We start from the raw sequence: 24,358 nt of genomic DNA, 5'->3' as shown, positions 1-24,358 counted from the left end.
ATGAATTCGTACCTTTGGACTAGATCCGTCGGTTCGACTGGTTAATTGGAGGAGAGATGTATGGACTGGATGTTGCACGTTTGTCTTGATGTGGTCGATGTGGTGGTTGTAATGTCGATAAGGGAAAAATGATCGTTTTTATTGACTGCGACGGTTCGTATTTCCAGAACGAAACTGACTGCCAGGCCAGCAAGGATGCACAGGAGAGTTCGGTACAAGTGTGGACTACTTCCTTCGAGAAGCTGCTGGAGGACACTGAAGGACTCAAGGCGTTCACCGTAAGTTTTGCCCTTTTCTTGATTGATCAGTTTATCGATAATATTGATATTCATGAATTCTCACTAAACTTCAACGCTCTGAATAAGTGATGATTTTAATGAAGTAATCAAAGACCCACGGCCAATTTCATGATTAAACTCAAGGTCCCTTTAATTTTAAAGCTTCCTTAATTCCTACTAAAAATGGCACTAAATGAAGCTTTAAGCTTAAAGGGGCTGCTAAACAGGGTTAGTCTTCGACTTGTACAGGGTAGGCAAAATTGCAAAATTCGTTGTCTACTGAGGGGATCTCGAGAACTATAAGAGCTAGAAGAAAACGGATGATACATTCTCGAGCTCCTTTTTCCTGACTAATCCAATCTGAAAACAGAACCGGCCTGTCATTTCTAGATTTTGGATTATCAACAAAAATTGAGATTTTGACGATTTCGAAAAATTCCCATAACTTTTTTGTCTCTGAAGAGATCTGAAACTTGACCCTTCTTAGGCACTTTTTTACGTAGAATCTACTGACAAAAGGTTTCTCTCCAATTCAAAGATAACAAATTCAATAAATGTTTGCATTTAAAAGAACGAAATTTCGCCTAATGATTCGAAATGAAAAAATATTTTGAGCTCGTCAGTGTATTCTACGTAAAAAAGGGCCTTTAGAAGGTTCAATTTTCAGATTTGTAACTTCAAAGACAAAAACGTTATGAGAACTTTCAGAAATCGTCAAAATCTCATTTTTTGCTAATAACTGAAAAACGAAAAATCGTAAGAGGCTTACGGTTTTCACCATTCTTTGTTTCTCTGAAAAAGAGCTAGGAAATGTGTCATCCGTTTTCTTCTAGCTGCTATAGGTCTCGAGATCCCCTCAGTAGACAACGAATTTTGCCCAGCCTGTACATATATTTTAAAGAAGAAAAAACACCTTTTCCCTTCGGTTTGAAAAGATACTGGGTGTTGAAAATCCTTAAAAAAATGTAATTTGGAGTGATGAATCTTCTCCTAATACAAAATTCCACCCACATCTGGCCATCACATACAATAAATATACCAGAAATCCAAAGAAACCAGCTCTTAAGTATAAGTTGAATACTCGTTGATGAATTTTTGACCATTTTGGACAAAAGTATTCTTCATATTTTCTCGTTTCCTAGTAATTTGCTATTCAAAAATAAAAAATATCTGTGAGAAACGAAAAATTGGTTTCTTTGGCTGAATGCAGCTGTGTCAAAAACATCTAACATCCTGTATCTTTTCAACCGAACCGATTTGCAAAAAATTGCACAGAAAAGAAGTGTTTCTTTGACCTCAGGAATCTGCACAAGTCAAAGACTCGCCCTGTATAATATAGATGAAAAAGTGCATCACAATTTTGTAGGAATTTTTCTTCAGAATAACCTACAACTGTAATCAGTAGTAGTCTTTAACTTGGAATAAATTCAGTAAATAAATTATTATGCTCGGACATGACGATGAGTATTTTAAATTGCGCACTTTTTGATGCAAGAAAATGCTATACAGCGTGTTCCAAATTCCAGTTGACTATCCTCCAAGAGTATATCAAGTTACACATGCGTACCAAATATCAAATTCTTATTCCTTTTTTTTTAAGATATTTAATAAACATTAACTACTTCGAGAATGAAAGAATCTGATTCAACTTAATGGAAGAATAAGGTAGTTTGAAAATGACCAATTTTCAACCCTTCAATTTACTCCACTAAACTATTCATTTAACAATACCAATTTGCATAAGAATCCGGTATCGATTTCGTGCAATAACTATTTATTGACAAGTTATTGAGATCGAGCATTATACATTTGGTTTTTCCATACGTTCTTAATTTTTTCGAATACTTCAATTATAATGAATGCAGTTAATGTTTTCATAATTGGTGATAAACATAGTCATTCAGTGAATCTCTTAATACGTTCTCAAATAAGGAATTCCAAATACGATCACTCTGAATGTCAGCAAGACAGAATCAGAGGATGAATCTAAGATTGGTTTTTTGGACCATCATTTCTAATTTCCATTGGAATTTTTTCATTAGTTTGATTCCTTTCGATGGTGAAACAATATCGTACACTAATTTCAGCATGATATTGGCTAAAGAAAGTCACTCTACATTCATGAGCGTTGATAATATCCACGATTTGTAAGATTGCATAAACTGTGCATTTGTCCATAACAAATTAAAGATTGGGTAGTAAAATTCAAATATATTGTGATTAATCACACTAAGACATGTCGATAACAGTTGGTTTTCAGAGAGATTATTTATTTCCCAAATAGATTAAGAAAATCTTTTCATATGAGAAACGCAATTCAATTAAAATTCTTTCCAGTTTGAAATTAATCAAAATATCACATATACTGGAAGCTCATTTTTATGTTCAGACCTACGAGGTTATTGACATGTGTTTATGTGAATGTTTGCTCATTGCGTGTAATTTAATGATGTATACTGTGTGAATTTCAGATTGAAACAACACATGAATAAAGGGGCTTGTATTTCCTTTTCCTGCTTGATATTTCAAACGCGTTCTCATATAAATCGCACCTTTTTCCAGGAATTTTTGAAAAAGGAGTTCAGCTCGGAAAACATCGACTTCTGGATAGCTGTCGAACGCTTCCGCCATTTACCAAGCGGACAAGAGAAGAAAGCCGAAGCTAGAAGAATCTATCAGCAGCACATCTGTGTGGGTGCTCCAGAGGCAGTTAACGTTGATTCGCACGGTAGACAGTGCGTTGAGCAGGCATTACACGAGGCGACAAGCAATATATTTGACCAAGCACAGAAGCAGGTGTTGAATTTGATGAAATTCGATAGTTATCCGAGGTGAGAAATAGGAATATATCAATTATAGGCAACGTTATTTGATCGGTTATTTTCAGATTTCTAAAGTCGGACGTCTACAAACAGTGCCTGGTGAATAGTACAAAACCTAATGGAGCTACACCGATAAAACTGAAGAAGAGTCTGAGCAATGCAGAAGACAGGAGAAGGAAGAGTCTTTTACCGTGGCACAGGAAGAGTAGGTCCAAATCGAAAGACAGGTTCGAAAATGGGGAGTCTCTGAGTATCAAAGGAGGAGATGGTTCGTTAAAAAACGAAATTCATAGCAGTAGATCATCACTGACGTCACTGGATCTCGCTATCGCTAACAATATGCAAGTGAGTATACGAAACACTTATGAAGTGTTAAAGACTTAATAACACTTCAGTTTTTTCTTATCCGATGTGATTCTCGAGAGTCTTAACGTTATTCATTTTTAGAATGTTAAGGAGGACTCCGAATCTTTCCCTGGAAACCTACTGTGTCGTATTAGTTTTGGTAACTGTAGTACAACCGTAGTACAAATTAGACCTTCAGAATCTATCAATGATCTAGTGCAAAGGTTGTTGGAGAAGAGAGGCTTGAATTACAGCTCATTTGAGGTGTATACTGACAGACATACAAAGGTAAGTCAAATGTTAACTTTGCCACTAACGTTTTCTGGGGAAATACTTACGAATTTCGTTGAAATTTCCAATTAAAATGAGTAGATGTGGATTAATATAATACATCAAAAAGTTGCATGTTTTTACTATAAACCGTTCAGTAAATAGTAATAACTATGGTTCATTATGAGTTATGCCTCCCCTGGAGACCTGACACTTTTTTCCAAGTATTAAATATACCATTTTAATCTTGGAAATAAGCTACTATATTAGAAAAACAAGCATAAACTAACTTTTCCCATTCTATTTGGTGAACAAAGTAGTATTTATAATACAATAAATGAGTTACCACAATTTCATTGGAGATAAAAATTGAATATTGTTTTCTTGATTTTGGATAATAATAACGAATTCAGCTTTCAACTACCCATATTAGATCCGATATTCAGATATTCCTATTGTACCAACCTGAAATCCCCATCTTACTGAATTTCGATTTTCCAAAATTGTTTGCGATGTCAATAATTCTTGAAGCGAGTATACAATGCTGTGGATGGAAACACTGCTTAAGTCATTGTGTATTTATGTTCATATTACGCTAGAGAGTAATAACTTATTCGAATTGTAGGGAAGGTTTAACATCATAATTTTTCTTATTTCAGCCAGTCGACTCAAATGAATCATCGACAACATTAGCAGGTTGCGAGGTCAAGATCCAACAAAGGGTAGTTTTCAAACTTGACCTTCCGAATAGGAAAACAGTCTCGGTGAAGTCGAAAGCGACCAAAATGATCATCGATGTGCTTAAGCCTATTCTACACAAGTACGACTTCACACTGGATCAAGTTGTTGTGATTAATGCAAAAGATGGAGGCTCTTTGATCGATATTCGAAGTCCGATCACCAATATTGACAATTTAAGACTGCAAGTCCAACTTATAGGTGAGTTTTCGTTCAGTTATGAGGAATATTATATAAGCATATCTTTATTTTATCAAGATCAATTTTACATGAAGAACTCTTTTTTTTTTCTTCTGTGTCAGTACTTATCCTTAAAAAAATTAGACTTGATTTTTGCTTTGTCATGCACTTGAAGAAAAAGTACTGTGGAAATATTGACAATTTATTTGTTACTTTTCCCAGAAAAAAATACCGGCAGTATTCCCGAACAGAGAAATGATACCAGTGCTTCGAAAACCAACAAATTAGTTGAAATAACAAACCAGGTTTTTGAAGGAATTCTCCATGAAAAATCGGAAAACACTAATTCAAAACCGAAGTCAGGATCAGTAAAGGTAGGTTGGGAAACATTTCAATTGTTTTTTATTGAAGAATTTCACGATCTAAACTTGGAAAATTCAACAAATCTGTAATATTTCTTGCAGAGCGAAGACTTGGGCTCGGAACATTCTTCTAGCTATTTTGGAAAATTTCTGCGCAGAGATTCTTCTAACCAAGAATGGAAAAAAAAGTCTCTCATTCCAAGAAGTAAAATTTTGGGAAATGCAATAAGTAAAGGAGCAGTTACTCCGGATCAGAATCTGTTGAAGAATAAGCCATTGATAGCCAAGTGGAAAGCCGGAGTTAATAAACTTCAGGTGTCACCCAGCAGTGAAAGTGAGTGTAATGGTGAGTGGCCATTTTTTAGTATTGAACGTGATAGTTTCTTTCATGTAGATGGAGAATATTTTCGAAAATTTTGTATTTTTTAACAATTTTTGATTGGATATAAATTTAAATTTTTTTTTCAGAGCTTGTTGAAGGCCTCACCAGGGCTCAAAAGGCTCGATTGGAAGATCAGAGGGGTACAGAAATAAACTTTGAACTCCCTGACTTCCTGAAGGACAAGGAGGATGATCGACTGAGGAAATCCCCTAATCATTCCACGGAAAGCAATTTTGCACCTGACCAAACTTCTAACGATGCATCAAATCCGACTTTGAGCCCCAAAACCAAGGGTGAATTAGATGCACGTGTTAATTATGAAAATCAAAGTATAAGGCCGGAAAATAGAAGTAAAGATGACTCCCCTGTAAACACTCCGAGTAAACAGATGAAATTGAATAATGTGAGAAGTTTCCTCCCTAAATTCTCAACAGAAAGCAATAATTTCAAATCTAGTCAGATTGGTACACAGAAAACTTTTGAAAGCCCTCTTGGTAAGGAGTTTAAAATGGAGCCCCCGCCTCTACCGCCAAAACCTAAGATAGTGCCTCTGAAACCCCCAAATTGGGGACAGAGCGAATTCCGCAGGCCTAAAGAGATTTCACAGAATATAAAAAATAAACAGGCCTTATTCTTGGAACACCCTTCTAGCAGCTTTGTTTGAAATGAAAGAATATTCGAATTTTATTTATTCAGATTGTATTATTAAGAAAGCTTCATATTATATTTATAATTAATTTTTTAATGAGTTTTTCTTTCAATCCTATCTTGAATCTTTCAATTCAATAACCCATAATAAGAAATATAATTTTCCTCTTTGATAAAATGCTGTTGATTTAGCATATCTGCAATATACAGTTCAATCATTCTGACAGTTCAAAAGTAAACTTTTTGTTAAAACAAGTTCATAATCTTAACTTACAAAGCAGCAGGGACAAAGTATCTCTGCAAAATATTTTTATCTCAAGAAAGTTGAATGGAATTCAAACAACAGATTCGATCACAAATGAATAGCTAAGGCATGGATCATATTATTCATATTCATTAGGGAACAATCATTTTGCTGAAGGAAAATGGGAAGCTGGTCAATTCTTTTCTCTGAGGTGACCGCCGAGGTCGCAACTAAAAATGTGATGTAAAGTTGCATTCACAATCAATTCGCGGGCCGAAGTGCACTTCGGCACGAAATTTACCATTCGCAATAATCTTGGAACCAAATACTCAAATGAATCAAAAATGTAACTGATCAAAACATAAGCATCAGCATCATCTATAGCCGGCACGAAATTCCTTGCCGAAGTGATAGTTTGCGACTTGCAAGAAATTTTCTCTTGAATTTCATTGTGAATGGTAACGGAGAACGCCATCTGCTAATTGCTGCTAAGCTTCCGTGCCGAAGTGCACTTCGGCCTGTGAATTGATTGTGAATGTAGCTTAAGTCGATGATTTCGAAGATTATCATCATAAAGTAAGTCGGTGTGTTCTGTGATTATCATTTGATGATATTCTGTGCTCGTGACAAATTAACCTAAAAATTAAAAATTCTTTCCTCGGGAAACACATTTTTTCCATGAAAACCAGAGTTGTCTCTGATGAAAGCATAAGAATTGGATGAAATTCTAATTCGAAATAAGATAAGGATAATTTCTAATCCTTATATGAAAAATGGCTTTCAGAGTGTCGAATATTCTCACCTTAAAACTCCTCAAGGTCCAAATAAAGATAGCTTCAAATAGGTTTTCCAATAAGACTATAAACTTTTAGGAAAAACAAGCCGGCCTTCTTATTCCTCTGACCAACAATATAAAAGAAACAGTTCGTTTCAGTAGACAGAAACATTGGGATCCAAAATTTAAATGGATGAGGAGAGCAAAAGTTATTAAGGTGGATCTTCCGAACTTCAGGGAGGATCTTGATAGCATTAGTGAAGAAGAAGTTAGATCGAGATTAAAGGAAAGGGGTATACTACCTAGAGCACCATACAGGGAGACATCTATGTTTGTCAGTTGTACTGGCGGTGTTTTTGAACCATATGTACCACCAGAAGGGGATGGCAAAGTATCTCCCATAACAGCACAGGTGATTTTATCGTAATACTAATGTCTTGGTGGACTACTATGTTTTTGGTTCATTTAATGAAACTTATTACTTAGTATAATCTTACATATTTATTGAATGAACCATTAACATGTCTCTTATTGAAGGGTGCAAAACAAAAGTTACAATTCCTTGAGAAGAAGTCAAAAACAATGATGGCCATCAGAAAAGTGAGACAATTTGACGAAGATTTTGATTCACCTCGGTTTTTGAAGGAGGCTGAAGCTATATATAAAAAAATGCATGAATGTATGGTTAGTCAAGACCTGGATGAAATTCAGAAATATGTTACAGAAAAAGCTTATCCTGAAGTGACACATAATCTAGAAAGCAAAACAATTAGATGGAAGTTTTTGGAAAATGTAGAACTACCATATATTGTTCATGCTAGGTGGACAGATGTTATCACCAAGGAAAATATTTTCTGCCAAATAACAGTCAGGTTTCATAGTAAGCAGGTATGATATTTGAATAAACTTTCATTCAATAATTACTGTGTATCATAATAGTGATCAGCTTAATATAATTGCAGATACATATTTATTATCTAATAGGTAATGTCAATCGCCTACAAAAATTTTTGAAATTTTTCAGTGTCTTGCAATTTACGATCGATTTGGCAGGTTAATGCATGGTAGTGAAATTTTGGCAAAGGATGTATTAGAGTATATAGTGTTTGAAAAACATTTATCTAATGAGTATGGTTTATGGAGGGTACATGCAAAGATTATACCTGACTGGTTGCCACCTAAAGAGCCCGCAAAAATTACTTTCATTAAACCTAAAGAGCCAATTGTGGAAGATATAACAGCTAAAGACAGTGTTGGCGAAAAGGTTTTACTTGATGAGCAACCTCCAAAAATTGAAGGAAAACCTGATAATGTAGTGTCGGCTTGATGTAACCATGTATTTGAATTTTCTGAATAAATAGAGTGATTCTTCTCTTCATCTATATCCACTTTGTTTTGCCCCCACTTTTGTGATGGAGTATTAATTTAATATTGAAACACAATACAAAAGAAATCCTTCTTTTATTTTATTTATTTATTCTGATTCAATGATCAAAAGTAACAGAATAAATTTCTATTCCAAAAAAGTAATTCTATCAATGAAGATCAACCGTAAATTCATTATATGAGGTACAATTATATTAGAAATTGAACATTTCCTTACTAATTAATCAATTATTTGTACAAAATAATCTGCACTTGTTTGAAATCTCTCTATAAATCGAAAGAGATAACAAAAACCAAATATTGAGCAGATTTGAAACTGAAATATAGAACTAAATAAATAACAGTCTCAATAAACTCCCATATCTCGAGTTAAGGCAGCATAAACAATCAATGTCACAGATCCTACCACTAGAGTGAATGCTCCTTTGATGAGTAATATAATCCATGGGCCCATCATCAAACTTTGTAGTAAAATATCAATCGCCAAAGATTTATAAGACAACATGAGTAATAAAGCAGAAATCAGTGGTTTCAAGTTTACTTTGAGATCATGTCGTGACCACAGCCAAATTAATGTTGTTATATTGAGGTAATTCACCAAACTGATGTTTGACTCTAAACATTTTCGGATATATTTCCAATCAAACTCAGCTCCTCTTGCTCCAACCCACAAAAATAATGCTCGAGTCAGAATTACTTCAGCAACTGCCCAACCCATACCAGCTGTTAGAACTTTACTATGACTCTTACCAGGAATTCCCATCAAAACTATATAAAGTCCTATCAAATCCCCCAAATCCACCGTTGCCTTCAGAAATTCCTGCAATATAAATTTTCACACAAAGTATAAATATTCCGGCCACATTCACATTCATAACTAACCCCAAAGTAATCCCCACTGGTTTCTAAAATATTATCCGGAAAGAATGTTGCAAGTATTAGCATTTTAACCAATTGTGTACACATATAAATTCCTCCAGCTTGGAAGCACTTCCAGAATGCCCCATATTCGGATCTGTAATACTCAAAGAGTTAATTAATTTGTGGTGAAAATTTCATCTGGAGGAATCTACTGAAATAATAAGTGAACTTACAATCCAGCGTACTTATATGTTAGGTAATATGGAACATATATTAACGCTACGCAATTTCCGAAGTGATAGAGCGTCATTTTAAGTTATGAATAAATAATTACTAGAACCCTTCTCTAGATATCAGGTGAATTTATTTATTTATTAATTATTTATTAAACATCCATACGTCGAATGGATTCTGTGCACAGAACATTCAAAAAATGTTTGGTTATGTCAAAGATAACTCTTTGGTTATGTTTTCATCATAGATATTTCTCCTCTTTTTCTTTTATCTTCTCCATGATTTCTACGAACCATAGACTATAACCACCAGAGATATAGAATATATCTCTGATAACCACTGAATTTAAAAGCGAAAAACGAAGCGAAAACGAAACATTTAAATTTATTGAAGATAAATAATATTAATAATTTTATGTATCCACAAGTCTATACAAGCGCATATAATCTTGTTACTTTCGGCATAAAAAAGTATTTCTGCAAGCGTCGTGATAATTATGATTTACTCATTTTTCATCCCCATAATATTTTTTTCAAGATTCTTGATTGATTTCATTCAGATTTCATAGATAGATCATTTATTCATAGTATTGTTGAATTTTAAGCAGGGACGGGCCTACGGTGGGGTTGGGGGGTTGAACGATCCCCCCTCAATGTTGAACGGAGTTGAAAAAATTTCAAAGCAGTTGGAAAAATGTCGATGATTCCCCCACATAAAAAATTTGGCTTCGGCCTGTTCCTGATTCGAAGGTGTAATTTCTATAATGCAATAAGTACAACAAAACTTCGTTGAAATTATATTTTGAAGTCGGTTAGTGTATAATAATCTCCATCAAGTTATATTAAGTCGAGTTAAATGCATAGTGTATGTAAACTAAAGGTTTCAATATAAAATTCATAATCCCTTTCACTACTTTCTTTATAATATGTTATGAACATATTTCAATAATAATAATAGACTGAGATTATATAACATAATTATAAACTACACAAATTATATATTGTAATAAAAAAGTGTCATAAATGATTCATAGAAAAAGTAAAATATTAGTGATAACGAAACATCTTAACATCCGCTTTTCGTAGGGTACTAATTTTATATCGAATTTTTATTAATCTATAGTCCAGAGTCCTCGATTCTGACTGGAAATGTGAAAGAATAACCGAAAAGTACATAAAATAATTTACGTATGGAAGGATATTTGATATTTTTTTTATTCTTGACTTTCTATGGACAAATTATAATTGTTTTGTATCTATTGTACTGTAATATTATCATATCACACCTACATCAATTATCTCAACTAAAAAATTCGTGCTTTTGAAACCCTACGAACTCTGGCTTATCTAAATTCTTTTCAGCTATTGAAATGTCGGATTTTATGGTATCAATCAGATCATCTAACGAATTAAAATTCATTTCCGGCCTTACGTAATCTAATACAACAACTTTTAATAATCTGCCATAAAAATCTTCTTCGAATTTGTGCAATATATGAGTTTCCATTGATTTCTTTTCGTTTTTATAATAGGGATTCCAACCAATACTCATGACCATTTTATAAACTGGACCATCGTCGACTTGGGAAAATCCGTAGTACACCCCTGTCTCCATTTCTTCGGGAAGATTATTGACGACCTCTTCAGGAAAATTTGCTGTTGGGATACCTAATTGCTTTGAACCCCTACCAAAACCCTTCACAACCATTCCAGTGGTAAAATGTGGTAGATAAGTCTTCATATTATTTGAAATTCAAGGAATTCCACTTTTTCGAGGTCCAAATGTTGGCAACAACTCAGTCTGCGCAGGGGCAGTAGTCAGCGCCTTGTTGATTCTGAATTGAAAATAAAACTAATATTTATTAATTTCCTATGTGCACAAGTGTTGAAAATCAATCGAAATGTTGAACATTCAGGAAGAGGAAAAGAAGGTAAATGAAACATTTCAACTAAATGGTGGATAAATATTTCAGATAAGTAAGGTTATCTCTCTGTTTCACCTTTATTTTCGTCCTTTATTTGACCGTGAAAGTTTTCTTGATAATACTTAAAATCTACTCACCAAGGGGTATCGATAATTATTGTATACATCTTTCACTAAACATGATTACACTCTCACTTGATCACTTAAGTTTTTTCTAATACCTACTCTGTGGTTGTTATTATCATATTCCTCAAATTGTCAAATTGTGATTTGAGTGCGACAAAAATTTTCCCATGGAATCAATCCTCATTAAAGGAAATTCTTCTCTTATGTTTTTTGAATACAATCAGTCGTGTCACCTTATACAATCCGCTGAATTTATAGATAAGATCGTAAAAATAAATATCATGTATTTATGAGTTTAAAGTACATTTGGTAATTTTCTTTACTAATGACAAATTTTCGGTGATAAAATTATGTTATCTTGGGAAGTCAATTTTGATTACGTAAGTTGGAAGATACGGTGGTGGGGATTCTTCATTCATTCGTCTGTAGAAAGTCTGTTCAAAATACAAATTTTGGCAATTTTGCTGGAAACAGGAAGCTCTAACTCATAGTGCCTCGATTGAGATAGTTTGTAACAGCTGATCCGATAGAAGTACTTACGCAATCTGAATAATTGTCAAATAAAAGAGATTTTCCCTTCAAGTTTCGTGAAATATTCATCAATCCCATAACACTCATAACAGTAAAAATGTTTTCATTCTCGTCAGTGGAATATCATCACACGGTTGCGAGATTGGTTAAATATTTCTGGGAAATGTAAGATATTCATTATCCTTCTTTGGATATAGTAAAAGCAGTTTTATGAATATTACACAATGACAGTAAATTTTTATTCAATATTTACCTGTAAAAATGCACCTTTGAGTACTATCGATATATCAATCTGTTTCACAGTTTGACAATGTACTAAAACATCGTATGACTGATAATTTACATTCAGGTGTACTGGTGTAATGAAGATAAATGATGAATACTATTAAGGGAATAGATATGACCATATAATTATTCGATATACTCGACAGGGTCCGAAAAATGTTTGTCCGCGTTTATAATAATATTGTGGATAAGTTTCCGATAGGAAAGTGCGGTTTCTAATGGGGCCCACACATCTACAATATAATATTGTTCATATGAATTCGACAATGAAGTGGATCCAGCTAAGAATTTTTTGTAGAAAATAAAAAACCATTCTCAAGTCAAAGAAGTAACAAACTAGAAAAGCAGGAGTATAGTTTCCGTTTTTCCGAGAAACAAAGAATGGTAAAACCATAGCCTTCTTTTTGAAATATTAGCCAAAATTGAGATTATTTGAGAACTTCTAGCATTTTTTTGTTTTTGAAGCTACAAATTTTTGATTTTAGAATTATTAAATAAAGTTGTATTTTTGTATGACATCTGATCGAAATATAATATAGTGCAAAATTGGAGAAGGTAACAATGTTGAAAGTAGAGATTACATAAATTATGAAACTTCAAACTCTTCAAGCAGCAAATTTTATCATCAAGGCATCAAGACAAAACAAAAAACTAGTTATATGTACATCGGGAAAAAGTTGAATATGGAGCTTCATCTCAGGAGCTTCATTTGAGAGGAGTAATCCAAAACAATGAGTTGATGTTTAAAATAGAAACAAAAATTTCAAGAATAAATTTGGGGTTTTTCAGGGATTTGTTCATTTTGTTTGAGTATTTTATTGACTTCATCTTTTGGCGACGAAAAGAAAAGAATCAGTTCCACTTTTTTTTCAAATATCTTATCCTTATCAATTATCAATAGAAATAACATAGGAGTGCTGCTTTGGAATGACAGTCAAATTCTCCCATGAGTTAGCATTTTTCATTATTTACCTAATAACCACAACTAAAACATGACTTTCATTTAATAAGATTCCAGACACCTGTTTGATGTTCAAACGTCCAATCTTATCAGATCACAATTCCCAAGTTGTTTTTTTTCTTTATTTCATGTAACTGTCAACAAGTAAATGGGCAGTTTGATTTGAATTTGCACTTTTGTGGTGTTCAAAGCAACAGTAAAAAGATCTATCCTCCATTATCGAAACGTTTCTTCGGAAACTACTAGAAGTCGAGGAGATTCATTGGTGTAAAATAATCCATCTGCGCATTTTTCGATTTTTTTTCTTCTCTCAAAATTCCTTCTCATTTCGGATCATCATTTCCAATAATCTTCGAAATCCAGTACGTAGTAGAAAATTATAATGCCCACGAAATTTTGGCTGTTTACCTTCTGAACAAAATAATGAAACAAAAAGTTGAAAAACTAGTGTGGGACGGATGAGGATTAAACCATTGAAAAAATATGTCGAAGTAGTGCCGTGGATGGACCTTCAGAAAAATACAAAACCATTCAACATAACTCGACTTCGCATATTTTGAGATGCAGGCGAATTTGAAGTCGATGTTCTATCGCCTCTACTACGTTTTTTTTTTTTAATACAAACTGCAATGACTCGACCACAGATTACAGAGAATTTGTGGACTCGACTTTTTCAAACGCACCAATCCATGACAGGTTTTTGGGATCGACTTTTAATTCTTGAAATAGGTATACTGCAAAATAGGAAATGTTTTTGACGAGAATTGAAACTTTTAGGACGTCCGAATTTATAAATCATTTACAAAAATTGTTCAAAGCTTTACCTTTGGTATAATAATGTACGAACTGTCTTACCCTAAAAAAAAATATGATAAAAATACGGTTGCAATAATTGTCTCTTGGACCACGAATAATTTCACGAGCACTTTCCATACCGTATCTCAATTCTTCTATACTTTTAACCACCATTTCATGATACTTACCGATACTTTATTCAGGATTTGTCAAAAACCAGAATCTTGTCAAGTTCAATATTTGAATAAATGCATATTTCAAAATTATAATCGTCATGTACTAATGATTCATCTGATTACACAAATCAGATGCGCGCGCGACTGAAGTGAGAATCAGAACCGTACCCAACAATTTAACGAAATCGCATTCGACTTTGGGAGATGATAACTCCGCCATCTTGAATGTTTGGTATATGCGATTTCCGATAAAATGATACATTTGGATGAGTTCTATCTTATTCCGAAAAAATACGCATTTAACTGCATGTAAGGCATAGTAATGGGAATTTGAATTAAGTATTATTGCATATCACAGTTCACTAGCTTCAATAAACCTTTGAAGAGCTGTGTTAGGATGGCAAAGATGCCTTTATAAGAACGTGGAAGAAAAGGGTTCAAGGTTCGCTTAAAATACTTTTTCTTCCAATTTCGGGTTGGATAGTTTGGAATAGTTAAAATTCGAATACCTCAACAAGGTACTTTAAACTCATCAAATCCTATGGCATTATGTAATGTGTGCAGCTTTTGTGCATCCTGTTTTGAAGCCTTGCCTTGGTAACTTATCACGGTTTTTAATTGTAAAAGGTCGCCAGCCTGTATCTTCTACCAGGCAGGATTTTTTCTGATTTCAGTTTCATTAAGTGAAAAAACAAATGGATAGAATAAAATACTTAGTGTGTCTTCCCTAATCATGCCAGATGTTATATGATGCAAAATAATTGACCGAAAATTGAAATTAGTGTTAATCGCTTCCGCACAACCTTGAAGGGCACGAAAAAGGTAGTGGAATTGAATAGATGAATGACTAGCGTAAACATATAATGTCCGTCATTTAACCTAGAAGGAAAATTAGCATGGCACAAGTAGACTGAAAATCGTCGGAGATCTAAATACAACATCTTAATGAACCTTCTAAATTCTGAAGCGCAATATGTCGCTTGAAAATAACTTAATGAATATTATTGAGTCCCACATATAACATGAATACAATTCTGATATCGGTTGGTGATAATAATCGTATTTTTCAAGATTGATATACTTCAGGATTCTGTAATATAGTACAGTACTCGCAGATCCTATGCTATAAGGTACTCGTGCCGAGACAGTTTGCTCCTGTAGTGTTTGTGTTTGTTTAGGAAATAGAAATGGATTGCCTATTAGATAAAGTGAGTGTTGAATTTATGAATTCACATATTCGATGTTCATAACTTCATAACCTTGAGTATTTCGAGAAAACATGTTACTGCTAAACATTTCCTTCATATGTCTTGTATTTGCTCGCAGTTTATTTGTTTTTCAAAATATTGAATTGCCTAATCCTGGGAAGAATAACCTAGTTGAAATATGGGGACCCAATTTATCAACCGAAGAAAAACTACCTATTTTTTCAGAATATTCCAACAATAAAATTCATCAATAAATACACTCATCGTGATCATTGCTAATTATGTGTAAAACTTCAATTACACAAAGAGCTTCAACCCTCAAAACCTATTGAACTCGAAGTAGGGAAATTTTTCTTCCATCGATACAATCCCTTTTCTCGAAAGCTTCATGTTAGTGTAAACTGGAAATTTGATGGATTATCTACTCTTTTTTTTATCGTATTCGATTTTGAAGTCTCACTGTTGGAAGAGGTAACCTTGAAAAGAGTCAATTTCAGGGTAGAAAAGGAAAAGTCGAAGGATCAGGTCAAATATTTGTCCTCAGGTATATTTATATATGTAATATATTTATAAATAAATATAAGATTAGTTCGGAATTTTTATTCGAATAGGAAAAATTAGGAAAGGGCTATTTTCCTGTTTTAATTTGGTAAGTCTTATCAGTAGATATTCGAAAATATTATATAACAGAAAACCCGTATTGAATTTTTAGCTTTCTTTAATAATTCAAGTAAAGAGTTGTTAAGATAAACGCATTGAAATTACGTACGAATGATTAATATAAATACTGCTCTCCAAACAATAATGAGTCTGATAATAAATATTGAGGATGAAATGGATTTCTGAAAGAAACTCGCTGTTTCAACAAAAAATCTGACTGAATAAAAAATTCAAAGTTTCAAGGTTCTTTGTTTTAGTAATTTCAACCGATCAGATTTATCAATGAGAAGTTATGGTTTGAGTATAATAGGACATGGAAATTTTGTTCAAATTATAATGTCATTCATATGACCTCTATCTATCAGATTCTTCAAGTTATTTTGTATATACTGAGTACTAGAAGATAGGACATCAATTATTAATGAATTTATTAGAAACAATTTCTAGGAATATTTTTGCCACTCTAAGAAAATGATCAGCTTTATAACCACATCTATAGGGTGGTTTTTGTGTTATCGTCTGTTCTTACAAAACTTACAAATCGCAAGGTGACTGGCATGAGATACCTCAAGAAGAAATCGACCATATTAGGAGTATCGTGGTGTGTTGAACACTATTAATATTTCCCTTTCTTCCTACCTTGAGACACATTATAATACATAATAAAAAATTGTTGTAATACCTAAATTCATTGATAGTAGGTGTTATGTTTCTTAAGTCTTCTTAAGTCACTTAGTATATTTTGTTTCTCAATGTAGATAACTGAGTAAGGGCAAAAAGTGTTGAAAACTTTTTTAATAGCGTGTATATAAACAGTTCTGAGTTAACTTTGAAAAAATTCAGACATCCAAAATGGATGGAATTGAGAGAAGAAGAAGAAAAGCCTAGAACACTCACCGACTCAGATAAATTTTTATTTTTTTCTCATACATTTCGAGTACAGTCGAAGGATAATATTATAATGTCAAAATGTTTGTCTTTCATTTCAAATTAAAATTTAAAAGTCCTATTAGACTGGATGTGAAGAATAGTTGATTGCCGTCGATGTCATGGGAATTCATTTGGAGTGTTCTACGTCTTCAAATTTTCAAATTTGAACTGCCACTTGTGAGTTACAAGTATCAAAGTATGCCATTTCGTGATTTTACATGATACATATGAGGGGTTCATAGCTGAAGTGAGCCAAGTCCATGCAGCCTAGTTTTTGAGATAAATGGCTTAGAAATTGTTTATCACCAATTAATTCAAAAGTGCTTACATGGTTCACTTCAGCTATGATCCCCTCATACGTATGTTGCTTGCTTTTTTCACACAACTTCTTCATCTGCTTTTCTAGAGGTTTTGGGGTAGAAGAACGATCGCATTCTGAATTAACATGAATTTCTGATTTCGAAATACCTCACTGGTCATGACTCATCTGTGTGCTTTTTTCACAGGCCACTTTTTCCGACAAATCTCATTTTTACTATGTCATTTATCTTGAAAACCGTTCGAGATAGATTTATATATTTGTTATTGAATTCCTGAAGAGTTTTTAAGTCTTCTTCAATACTTCTTCATCTTCCACTCTACAGCTGGTTCGAAAGACAGCACTTTTTCTAAAATGACCTCTGAAAAATGTTTATATAAGTCCATTTTTTTGAATGACATGCCTTGAACTTTTTTTGGCTGTTGGATACCCTATTCTAGTGGGTGGTCTTCATTTTTATAGAAAAAATTCAAGGCCTGAACTGAATAGTTTTTAAAATTGAATTAAGAATTAGGTATTCCCCATGTAAAGACCGCATTGGTACATAGTACACACTAGAGAGCTAGAGAAAATCATTAGCCAACTTCTCTGTTCCAGGTCAGAGGCCATGCTAGGGCAGGCAGCGGTAATCAGGAATTCTTCGAGGCTACCAAGAAAGAAGCACTGTCTCTTCTGCAAAAAGAACTGGAGAAGCTGGAAGATGCCTGTCCCAAAGTCAAGAAACCGGACCTCTCCAAGAACTTCCGCGGTTTCGCTCAACTCTATTCCAGATTCCTGGAAGAAACCGGACCTTCGGTCAACTGGGAAAAGATCGAAAAATTGCCCAACGATGCCGTTAGAGACTACAACACTTTAAACACGCCAACAACCGACATAGCGCACGAAATGTTGAACAAATTGGTCGTTGTTAAGCTGAACGGTGGCTTGGGGACATCTATGGGTTGCCACGGCCCCAAATCTGTGATTGCCGTTCGAAACGAGTTAACTTTCTTGGATTTGACCGTACAGCAGATCGAGGTGAGTGCATCCTTGATGTTGGTTTTGAAAATAGATCAAATAACATTTTACCTGGTGACCCATTTTAAAAGATCCTCTGGAATAACTAGTTGTGGGAAGAGAAAATGTTTAAAATAAAAGTTTTTTGGGGGGACATCAAACAGGGGATATTCCTTCCTCCTTGAAGAAGGATTTCAAGTTCATTTCAATTTCAAGTAGATTTTTTCGATAGGGAATATACATTTTTCTCTGAAAAATTCCTTTGATGTAATGTATCATAAGCATCAAGCATACAACACTTAATATATGTCCAAAGAAATTCATTTTATGGAAAAAAACGAATGGAACATAATCTTTTCAATTCTTCACGTAGATTGTGTACAAAAAAAAGGGTATTCCCTATTAAAACAATCTGCTCTACCTTGAGATAAAACTCAAAGTCTGCATGACTTTCATTGGAAACATTTTTTGTTTAAGGCTTTTTCTAAGGAGCAGTGGATCTTTTAAAATGAGTCACCCTGTATACAACAGTATATATAATAAGTACTATATGTAGCATCGTTTTGTTGTCTATACATCCAGTACCTTTTTCCTGGGTCTGGAGACTAGCACTTTCTCAATTTTGTAATATTGCAGAAATTTGAACGAAACTTGAACACCATGAAATCAAATTATTCTCAAGCCATATCTCACGTAGTTCTGTGATAAAAGTTCTCTTTTTAATTCAAAATTCATTTTCAGCACCTGAATAAAACCTACAAAGTCAACGTACCTTTGGTACTCATGAATTCTTTCAATACCGATGAAGATACTCAAAAAATCATAAGGAAATACAAGAATCTTCAAGTGGAAATCCACACATTCAATCAGTCTTGCTTCCCTAGGATCAACAGAGAAAGCTTGATGCCAATAGCAAACTCTCCAGACACTCAGGCCAATTTGGAAGCTTGGTATCCTCCAGGTAAAAACTTTTTAATAATCCTAACTAGGTATAAGATTTTTATCATAACGACAGTAGGTAAACTTGAAGGTTTCACCTACTTCAACTTCAAATATTCAAACGAATGCTCTGCAGCAAGAAAAATCAACTTTATATCTAAGAAACATATACTAAGTGACATAAGAAACAGAACAGCCAGTATTTGAATTTATTATAGCAATTTTCATCATGTACCTCCATCTATGACCGATGACTGATGAGTATCTAATTCATAGGGCACGGTGACTTCTATCAGAGCTTCGAGAACAGCGGTCTCCTCTCCAAATTCATCAGCGAGGGTCGTCAATACTGTTTCCTCTCCAACATTGACAACTTGGGGGCTACGGTCGATCTAAACATCTTGAATTTCCTGTTGAACAACCCCGCAGAGAGTCGACAACACGAGTTTGTAATGGAGGTCACAGAGAAGACCAAGGCTGACGTCAAGGGAGGTACCCTCATTCAGTACGAGAACAAACTGCGGCTTCTGGAAATAGCGCAAGTACCCAAAGATCACGTGGACGAGTTCAAGTCTGTCAAAAAGTTCAGGTACTTCAACACGAACAATTTATGGGTGAAGTTGGATGGTGAGTTGGATTTTCTATTGTATTATGATCTAAATCACTTACGGTTTGTCAGGGACGGCAGTGCCAACACTGCCCACCCAAGAAATAGGAATATGATTTTGTCAGGCTAAAATTATTTTTCACCTAGTGCCGGTTTATTCACCTATCCTCAAGGCTATTGAACAGTTGATAGGTCAAAACTCCGGCCCTGCTCGTTCAGAAACTCTTTGGTATCTCTTCAGTAACTTGCAAAACGATGTATGGAGGATGTATTGATATCTAGTTAGCCTAGACCAGTTCCATGCATACAAAAATATTGCGTTACCATAGCAACGAACAATAACTCATTAGAAGTGTCAGTGTGAAGTTTGAGGTCGAAAAAGTGAACCAGATTACGCAATAAATTAAAAGAAAGAAGATGTCCACCGAAATTGTGAAAATCGAAAAATTGGAGTATCGAGCCATCATCAAGTACCTGTATTTAAAAGGGTTAAGAGGTACCTACGTAGATTTACGAAGGTATGCTTGATACTCTTGGTGATCAATGTCCTTCGTATGCGACCGTGAAAAATTGGACTGCAAGCTTCAAAACAAGTAAATTTTCCATTGAAGATGATGACCGATCGGCAAGGCCAGTTTATGTGTCAGTCCCCGAAAATATCGATGCAGTTCATGACATGATTTTATCAGACCGTCGATTTGGGCTAAAACGGATATCTGAAGCACTGAATATTTCATACAAACGCGTTCATCATATAGTTTACTTCAATTTGGACATCAATGCAAAATGGATACCCAAATGTTTGAATGTTGACCAAAAGCGTGCAAGGGTAGAAGCATATCGCGTTCGATCTGTGCTCGATTTGAAAACGATGTAGACTTCTTAATCCGAATTGTTATTATGGATGAGACTTGGGTACATTTCTACGATCCCGAAACAAAGCAACAATCGATGGAATGGCGACACTCTGGTTCTCCAAGACCTAAAAAGTTTCGTGTCCAAAAATCTGCTGGAAAAGTTCCTTCTCCAGTTTTTTGGGATTGCCATGGAGTAATCATGATTGATTTTTTGGATAAGGGTAGAATAATAACCGGAGATTACTATTCGACATTATTGACATTATTAAAGAGAAAAAACGCGGAAAGCTATCCAAAGGTGTTTTGTTTTTGCAGGACAACGCCCCTGCCCACAAATCTCATGTTGCCATGCAAAAAATTCGTGATTTAGGGTTTGAATTACTAGAATACCCAAATGCAACTCGGCACAGGTATTTGAATGCAGATCTAAACTCACCAAATTGGGAAGTTCAAACAGACTGCAACTGATTTGGATACCTGGACACTCTGGCTTCAGTGGCAACGATGTATCGGATGCTCTGGCCAGAGAAGGCGCGACATCAACGCTTATTGGCCCGGAACCCAGTATAGGAATTCCTAATTCCTTAATCAGGGACCGAAACAACAGCTGGATACAAGCGCGGATCCAGGATTTTTTTCTGGGGGGGGCACAACGGGCAGACGAGCAAAAAAATCAGCAGTAACTGTGAGAAATGAACTTCACTTTTATTTTTAAGAGTTCAAGTATGTATAGAAAGATCCGTCCGTCTGGGGGGGGCACGTGCCCCCGTGCCCCCCCCCTAAATCCGCCCTTGGCTGGATAAGGCAAAAGGTCCTGGAGCACTGGCGCAACCGTCCTGGATTGCGTCACTCGCATAGGGCTATTTCAGTGCCTCCCAGCCCATACACCAGTCGCTGGCTAGAATTTTCTAGAACTAATCTGAGATCCATAATAGCGGTTTTTACAGGACACTGCAGACTCAGAGCAGCCCACCTCAAAAAACTCAGCATCGTCAATGACCCACTCTGCAGACTCTGCTTAGAGGAAGACGAAACAATTGAGCATATTCTCTGTGACTGCCCGGCGGCAGACAGGGTCAGACTCGGAGTTTTCGGCTCTCCGAAGATGATCCTAGAGGAACTCAAGAATCACTCCCCCTCCGACATCATCTCCTTTTTGGGTAGGATGGGACTAGAGGGAGAGATTTAGCTCTTTGAGCATGCTTGTGTGCTACAATAGACCGTTGGTCGCGGTGGCAGGTTTGGGTTAGTCCGTCCAACACACCCAGCAATCAGTAATCATCAGTACTAGAATACCCCCCTTATTCACCAGATTTGGCTCCATCCGACTATCATCTCTTTCCTCAACTGAAAAAAAGTTTAAAAGGTCGTAAATTTTCTTCCAACGAGGAGGTAATAAAAGCTGTGGATGTCTGGTTTGCAGAGCAAGAAGAAACATTTTTTTGAAAGGTCTAGGGACGTTGCAGGTTCGCTGTAATGAATGTATCCAATTAAGAGGAGAATATGTTGAGTAATGAAATATTTTGACATTGAAATTTTGTTTGGTTCTATATAATTTTTCAATATATCCTCGTATGGTTATGAATATACCCAAAATAGTCATAGCTGGCCATTAAATTTAAAAAACAAAAGTTAACGATACTTTATGGAGAGGATGAATAAACCGGCCCTAATTCTCCTTTTTATTATATATACACCTGAAAATTCGAAACTCTCTTCTGGAGTTCTGGACCAATGATCAAACAACAAGCCCCATATTACAAAACAGTTCTTCTCAAGAAAGTTGTTTCTGGTTCCAGCCATTGACAGGGTCCTCAAACAAAACATCCTCGACATGGAAATAATCATAAACAACAAGCATCTCGATAATGGATTGAACATCATCCAGCTAGAAACTGCCGTGGGTGCGGCAATGAAGATATTCGAAGGTGGTATTGGCATAAACGTGCCACGTAGCCGGTTCTTGCCCGTCAAAAAGACCTCGGACTTGCTTTTGGTCATGAGCAACCTGTACAATCTGAAGAACGGCTCGTTGACTATGTCTTCACAAAGAATGTTCCCCACAACGCCTCTGGTCAAGTTGGGAGATGATCACTTCGCCAAAGTTAAGGAGTTCCTTGGGAGGTTTTCCAATGTTCCTGATTTGATTGAGCTGGACCACTTGACGGTATCTGGCGATGTGACGTTTGGCAAGGGTGTAATTTTGAAGGTAAGTGGATGTATATTTGAGTTTATTATTTGGATGTTCGTCCATGTTGATAAAAATAAATTGCTCGTCGAAAGGTATATTGATATTTTCAGAAGATGCATCTTGTCTGTATCCTCTTGATATGTTTCTTGAATTACAAGTTTAATCATTTTTGGTCCATGTACACTGCTCAACAATTGAAAGCATCAAGTATAAAATCTCTTTATTCGTGGTTTTTGTCAAGTTACCTGGAACATCTATTATACAAGACTACAGAAGGTGGCATAAAAAAATCCAGAAAACGTTGTTTTCTCTCATTTAAACAATATATAATTTCTTTGAAATCTTAATATTCCGACCAGAAAACTTCTTCATATACACATTTTAAAAGTAAACTGAGGTTTTCTGAAGAGAAAACAAATTAAATCAATATCCTCGACTTTCAATGAGCATTTTGCCGCTTCTTCAATTCAGTAAACACCCTGTGTACTGATAACAATAAATTATATGTTGTTTCTCCGCAGGGAACAGTCATCATAATTGCGAACCATGGTGAAAGAATAGATATTCCATCTGGAGCAAATTTAGAAAATAAAATTATTACAGGCAATCTACGTATCTTGAGTCACTAGTTTTTTCGATAAAATTGTTATTATAATTTTTTGTTTTGTCCATTCTGATATTTTGGAGTATATTGCGTAATCTTTATATATGTATAGTTATATAGAAGATTCTCAAATTTGTTACATTTTATCTATACATTTGTTACAATAAAATTTACTGAAATATTTGGTGATTTTCATTTCTTTCATGTGAAGAAGATACTACTACTGTTTCCGTGAAACTGTGCAATACAACAGGCAGTACTTGTCTTCTGAAGACTATAAATCAAGAGATGTTTGAAAAATCAATTTTTTTAATTACCAATGAAAATTTAAAAAAAAATTTTTTTCTAGTAATATACGGGGTGAGTCTTGGACTCACTGAGGTGAAAAAAAAACACTTTCCCAAAAAGGTAATTTTGTCCAATTCGGCTGTTGAAAATCCATTAAAAAAATAGTGTCTTTAATTTAGCCACAGCCTTCTATAGACGGCTGTGATTTAGCAGAAGGGAATTTTGTTTTTCCAGAGGTGGCCCAGCCAATTATGAAGACTTATAATCGTTACCACTATCGCTTTATTTGGAATGAATCGGAAAAATATTAAAGGAAAAAGTGTTCCTTTTGACCCACTATTAAAATACATGTACAAGTCAAAGACTCCCCCTGTATAACTAGAAATTACCTAGAATTTGGAGAAATGGAAAGTGCAGTAGAAAAAAACTATTCTTTT

The 24,358-nt window shown here is 34.8% G+C and overlaps 5 protein-coding genes and 1 long non-coding RNA gene across 11 annotated transcripts in view; 3 read left to right on the top strand and 3 right to left on the bottom strand.

The window, feature by feature from the left end:
- LOC123307549 (regulator of G-protein signaling loco) overlaps nucleotides 1-6,122 on the top strand; it is a 36,835-nt gene extending 30,713 nt beyond the window's left edge. Inside the window, exons 3-10 of one of the 2 annotated variants that reach the window (XM_044889908.1) lie at nucleotides 168-278; nucleotides 2,841-3,109; nucleotides 3,166-3,445; nucleotides 3,548-3,733; nucleotides 4,375-4,654; nucleotides 4,856-5,007; nucleotides 5,098-5,329; nucleotides 5,464-6,122. In XM_044889908.1, coding sequence (XP_044745843.1) covers nucleotides 168-278; nucleotides 2,841-3,109; nucleotides 3,166-3,445; nucleotides 3,548-3,733; nucleotides 4,375-4,654; nucleotides 4,856-5,007; nucleotides 5,098-5,329; nucleotides 5,464-6,041 — 2,088 coding nt within the window. In that variant the 3' untranslated portion in view covers nucleotides 6,042-6,122. Of the gene's footprint in view, nucleotides 1-167; nucleotides 279-2,840; nucleotides 3,110-3,165; nucleotides 3,446-3,547; nucleotides 3,734-4,374; nucleotides 4,655-4,855; nucleotides 5,008-5,097; nucleotides 5,342-5,463 lie in introns of both variants that reach the window. The other variant, XM_044889907.1, reaches the window with a different exon arrangement.
- A 761-nt stretch (nucleotides 6,123-6,883) lies between these two features.
- LOC123306316 (probable 39S ribosomal protein L45, mitochondrial) lies at nucleotides 6,884-8,426 on the top strand. The gene is made up of 4 exons (XM_044888278.1): nucleotides 6,884-7,087; nucleotides 7,142-7,456; nucleotides 7,582-7,932; nucleotides 8,069-8,426. Exons 1-4 carry the CDS (start codon nucleotides 7,043-7,045, stop codon nucleotides 8,369-8,371), a joined length of 1,014 nt encoding a protein of 337 aa, XP_044744213.1. The 5' UTR covers nucleotides 6,884-7,042; the 3' UTR covers nucleotides 8,372-8,426.
- A 62-nt stretch (nucleotides 8,427-8,488) lies between these two features.
- On the bottom strand, nucleotides 8,489-9,731 carry LOC123306317 (transmembrane protein 147). Its single transcript, XM_044888279.1, has 3 exons — nucleotides 9,525-9,731; nucleotides 9,313-9,445; nucleotides 8,489-9,250 (listed from the first exon to the last, which is right to left on the bottom strand). The coding sequence occupies exons 1-3, from the start codon at nucleotides 9,599-9,601 to the stop codon at nucleotides 8,777-8,779; spliced, it is 684 nt and encodes a 227-aa protein (XP_044744214.1). The 5' UTR covers nucleotides 9,602-9,731; the 3' UTR covers nucleotides 8,489-8,776.
- A 577-nt stretch (nucleotides 9,732-10,308) lies between these two features.
- Nucleotides 10,309-12,552, bottom strand: LOC123306319 (riboflavin kinase). 3 transcript variants are annotated; one of them, XM_044888280.1, is made up of 2 exons: nucleotides 12,359-12,552; nucleotides 10,309-11,359 (listed from the first exon to the last, which is right to left on the bottom strand). In XM_044888280.1, exon 2 carries the CDS (start codon nucleotides 11,263-11,265, stop codon nucleotides 10,825-10,827), a length of 441 nt encoding a protein of 146 aa, XP_044744215.1. In that variant the 5' UTR covers nucleotides 11,266-11,359; nucleotides 12,359-12,552; the 3' UTR covers nucleotides 10,309-10,824. The 3 variants fall into 3 exon arrangements, with proteins under 3 accessions (XP_044744215.1, XP_044744217.1, XP_044744216.1); XM_044888282.1 differs by lacking the exon at nucleotides 12,359-12,552 and adding an exon at nucleotides 12,115-12,134; XM_044888281.1 differs by lacking the exon at nucleotides 12,359-12,552 and adding an exon at nucleotides 11,587-11,829.
- Nucleotides 11,299-23,814, top strand: LOC123306315 (UTP--glucose-1-phosphate uridylyltransferase). Of its 3 annotated transcripts, none has more exons than XM_044888276.1 (6): nucleotides 11,299-11,455; nucleotides 18,037-18,456; nucleotides 19,177-19,396; nucleotides 19,651-20,001; nucleotides 22,638-23,047; nucleotides 23,551-23,814. In XM_044888276.1, exons 1-6 carry the CDS (start codon nucleotides 11,426-11,428, stop codon nucleotides 23,656-23,658), a joined length of 1,539 nt encoding a protein of 512 aa, XP_044744211.1. In that variant the 5' UTR covers nucleotides 11,299-11,425; the 3' UTR covers nucleotides 23,659-23,814. The 3 variants fall into 3 exon arrangements, with proteins under 3 accessions (XP_044744211.1, XP_044744212.1, XP_044744210.1); XM_044888277.1 differs by lacking the exon at nucleotides 11,299-11,455 and adding an exon at nucleotides 15,356-15,530; XM_044888275.1 differs by lacking the exon at nucleotides 11,299-11,455 and adding an exon at nucleotides 17,220-17,297.
- On the bottom strand, nucleotides 12,976-15,162 carry LOC123306320. Its single transcript, XR_006536898.1, has 2 exons — nucleotides 14,335-15,162; nucleotides 12,976-13,762 (listed from the first exon to the last, which is right to left on the bottom strand). It is a non-coding gene; the product is annotated as an uncharacterized LOC123306320 (long non-coding RNA).
- Nucleotides 23,815-24,358: the final 544 nt, after the last annotated feature.

The sequence above is a fragment of the Coccinella septempunctata genome, chromosome 2, assembly GCF_907165205.1.
Source record: "Coccinella septempunctata chromosome 2, icCocSept1.1, whole genome shotgun sequence".
Lineage (NCBI taxonomy): Eukaryota > Metazoa > Arthropoda > Insecta > Coleoptera > Coccinellidae > Coccinella > Coccinella septempunctata.
The sequence above is the reverse complement of the archived record's forward strand: the minus strand, read 5'-3'. Positions and strand labels throughout refer to the sequence as shown.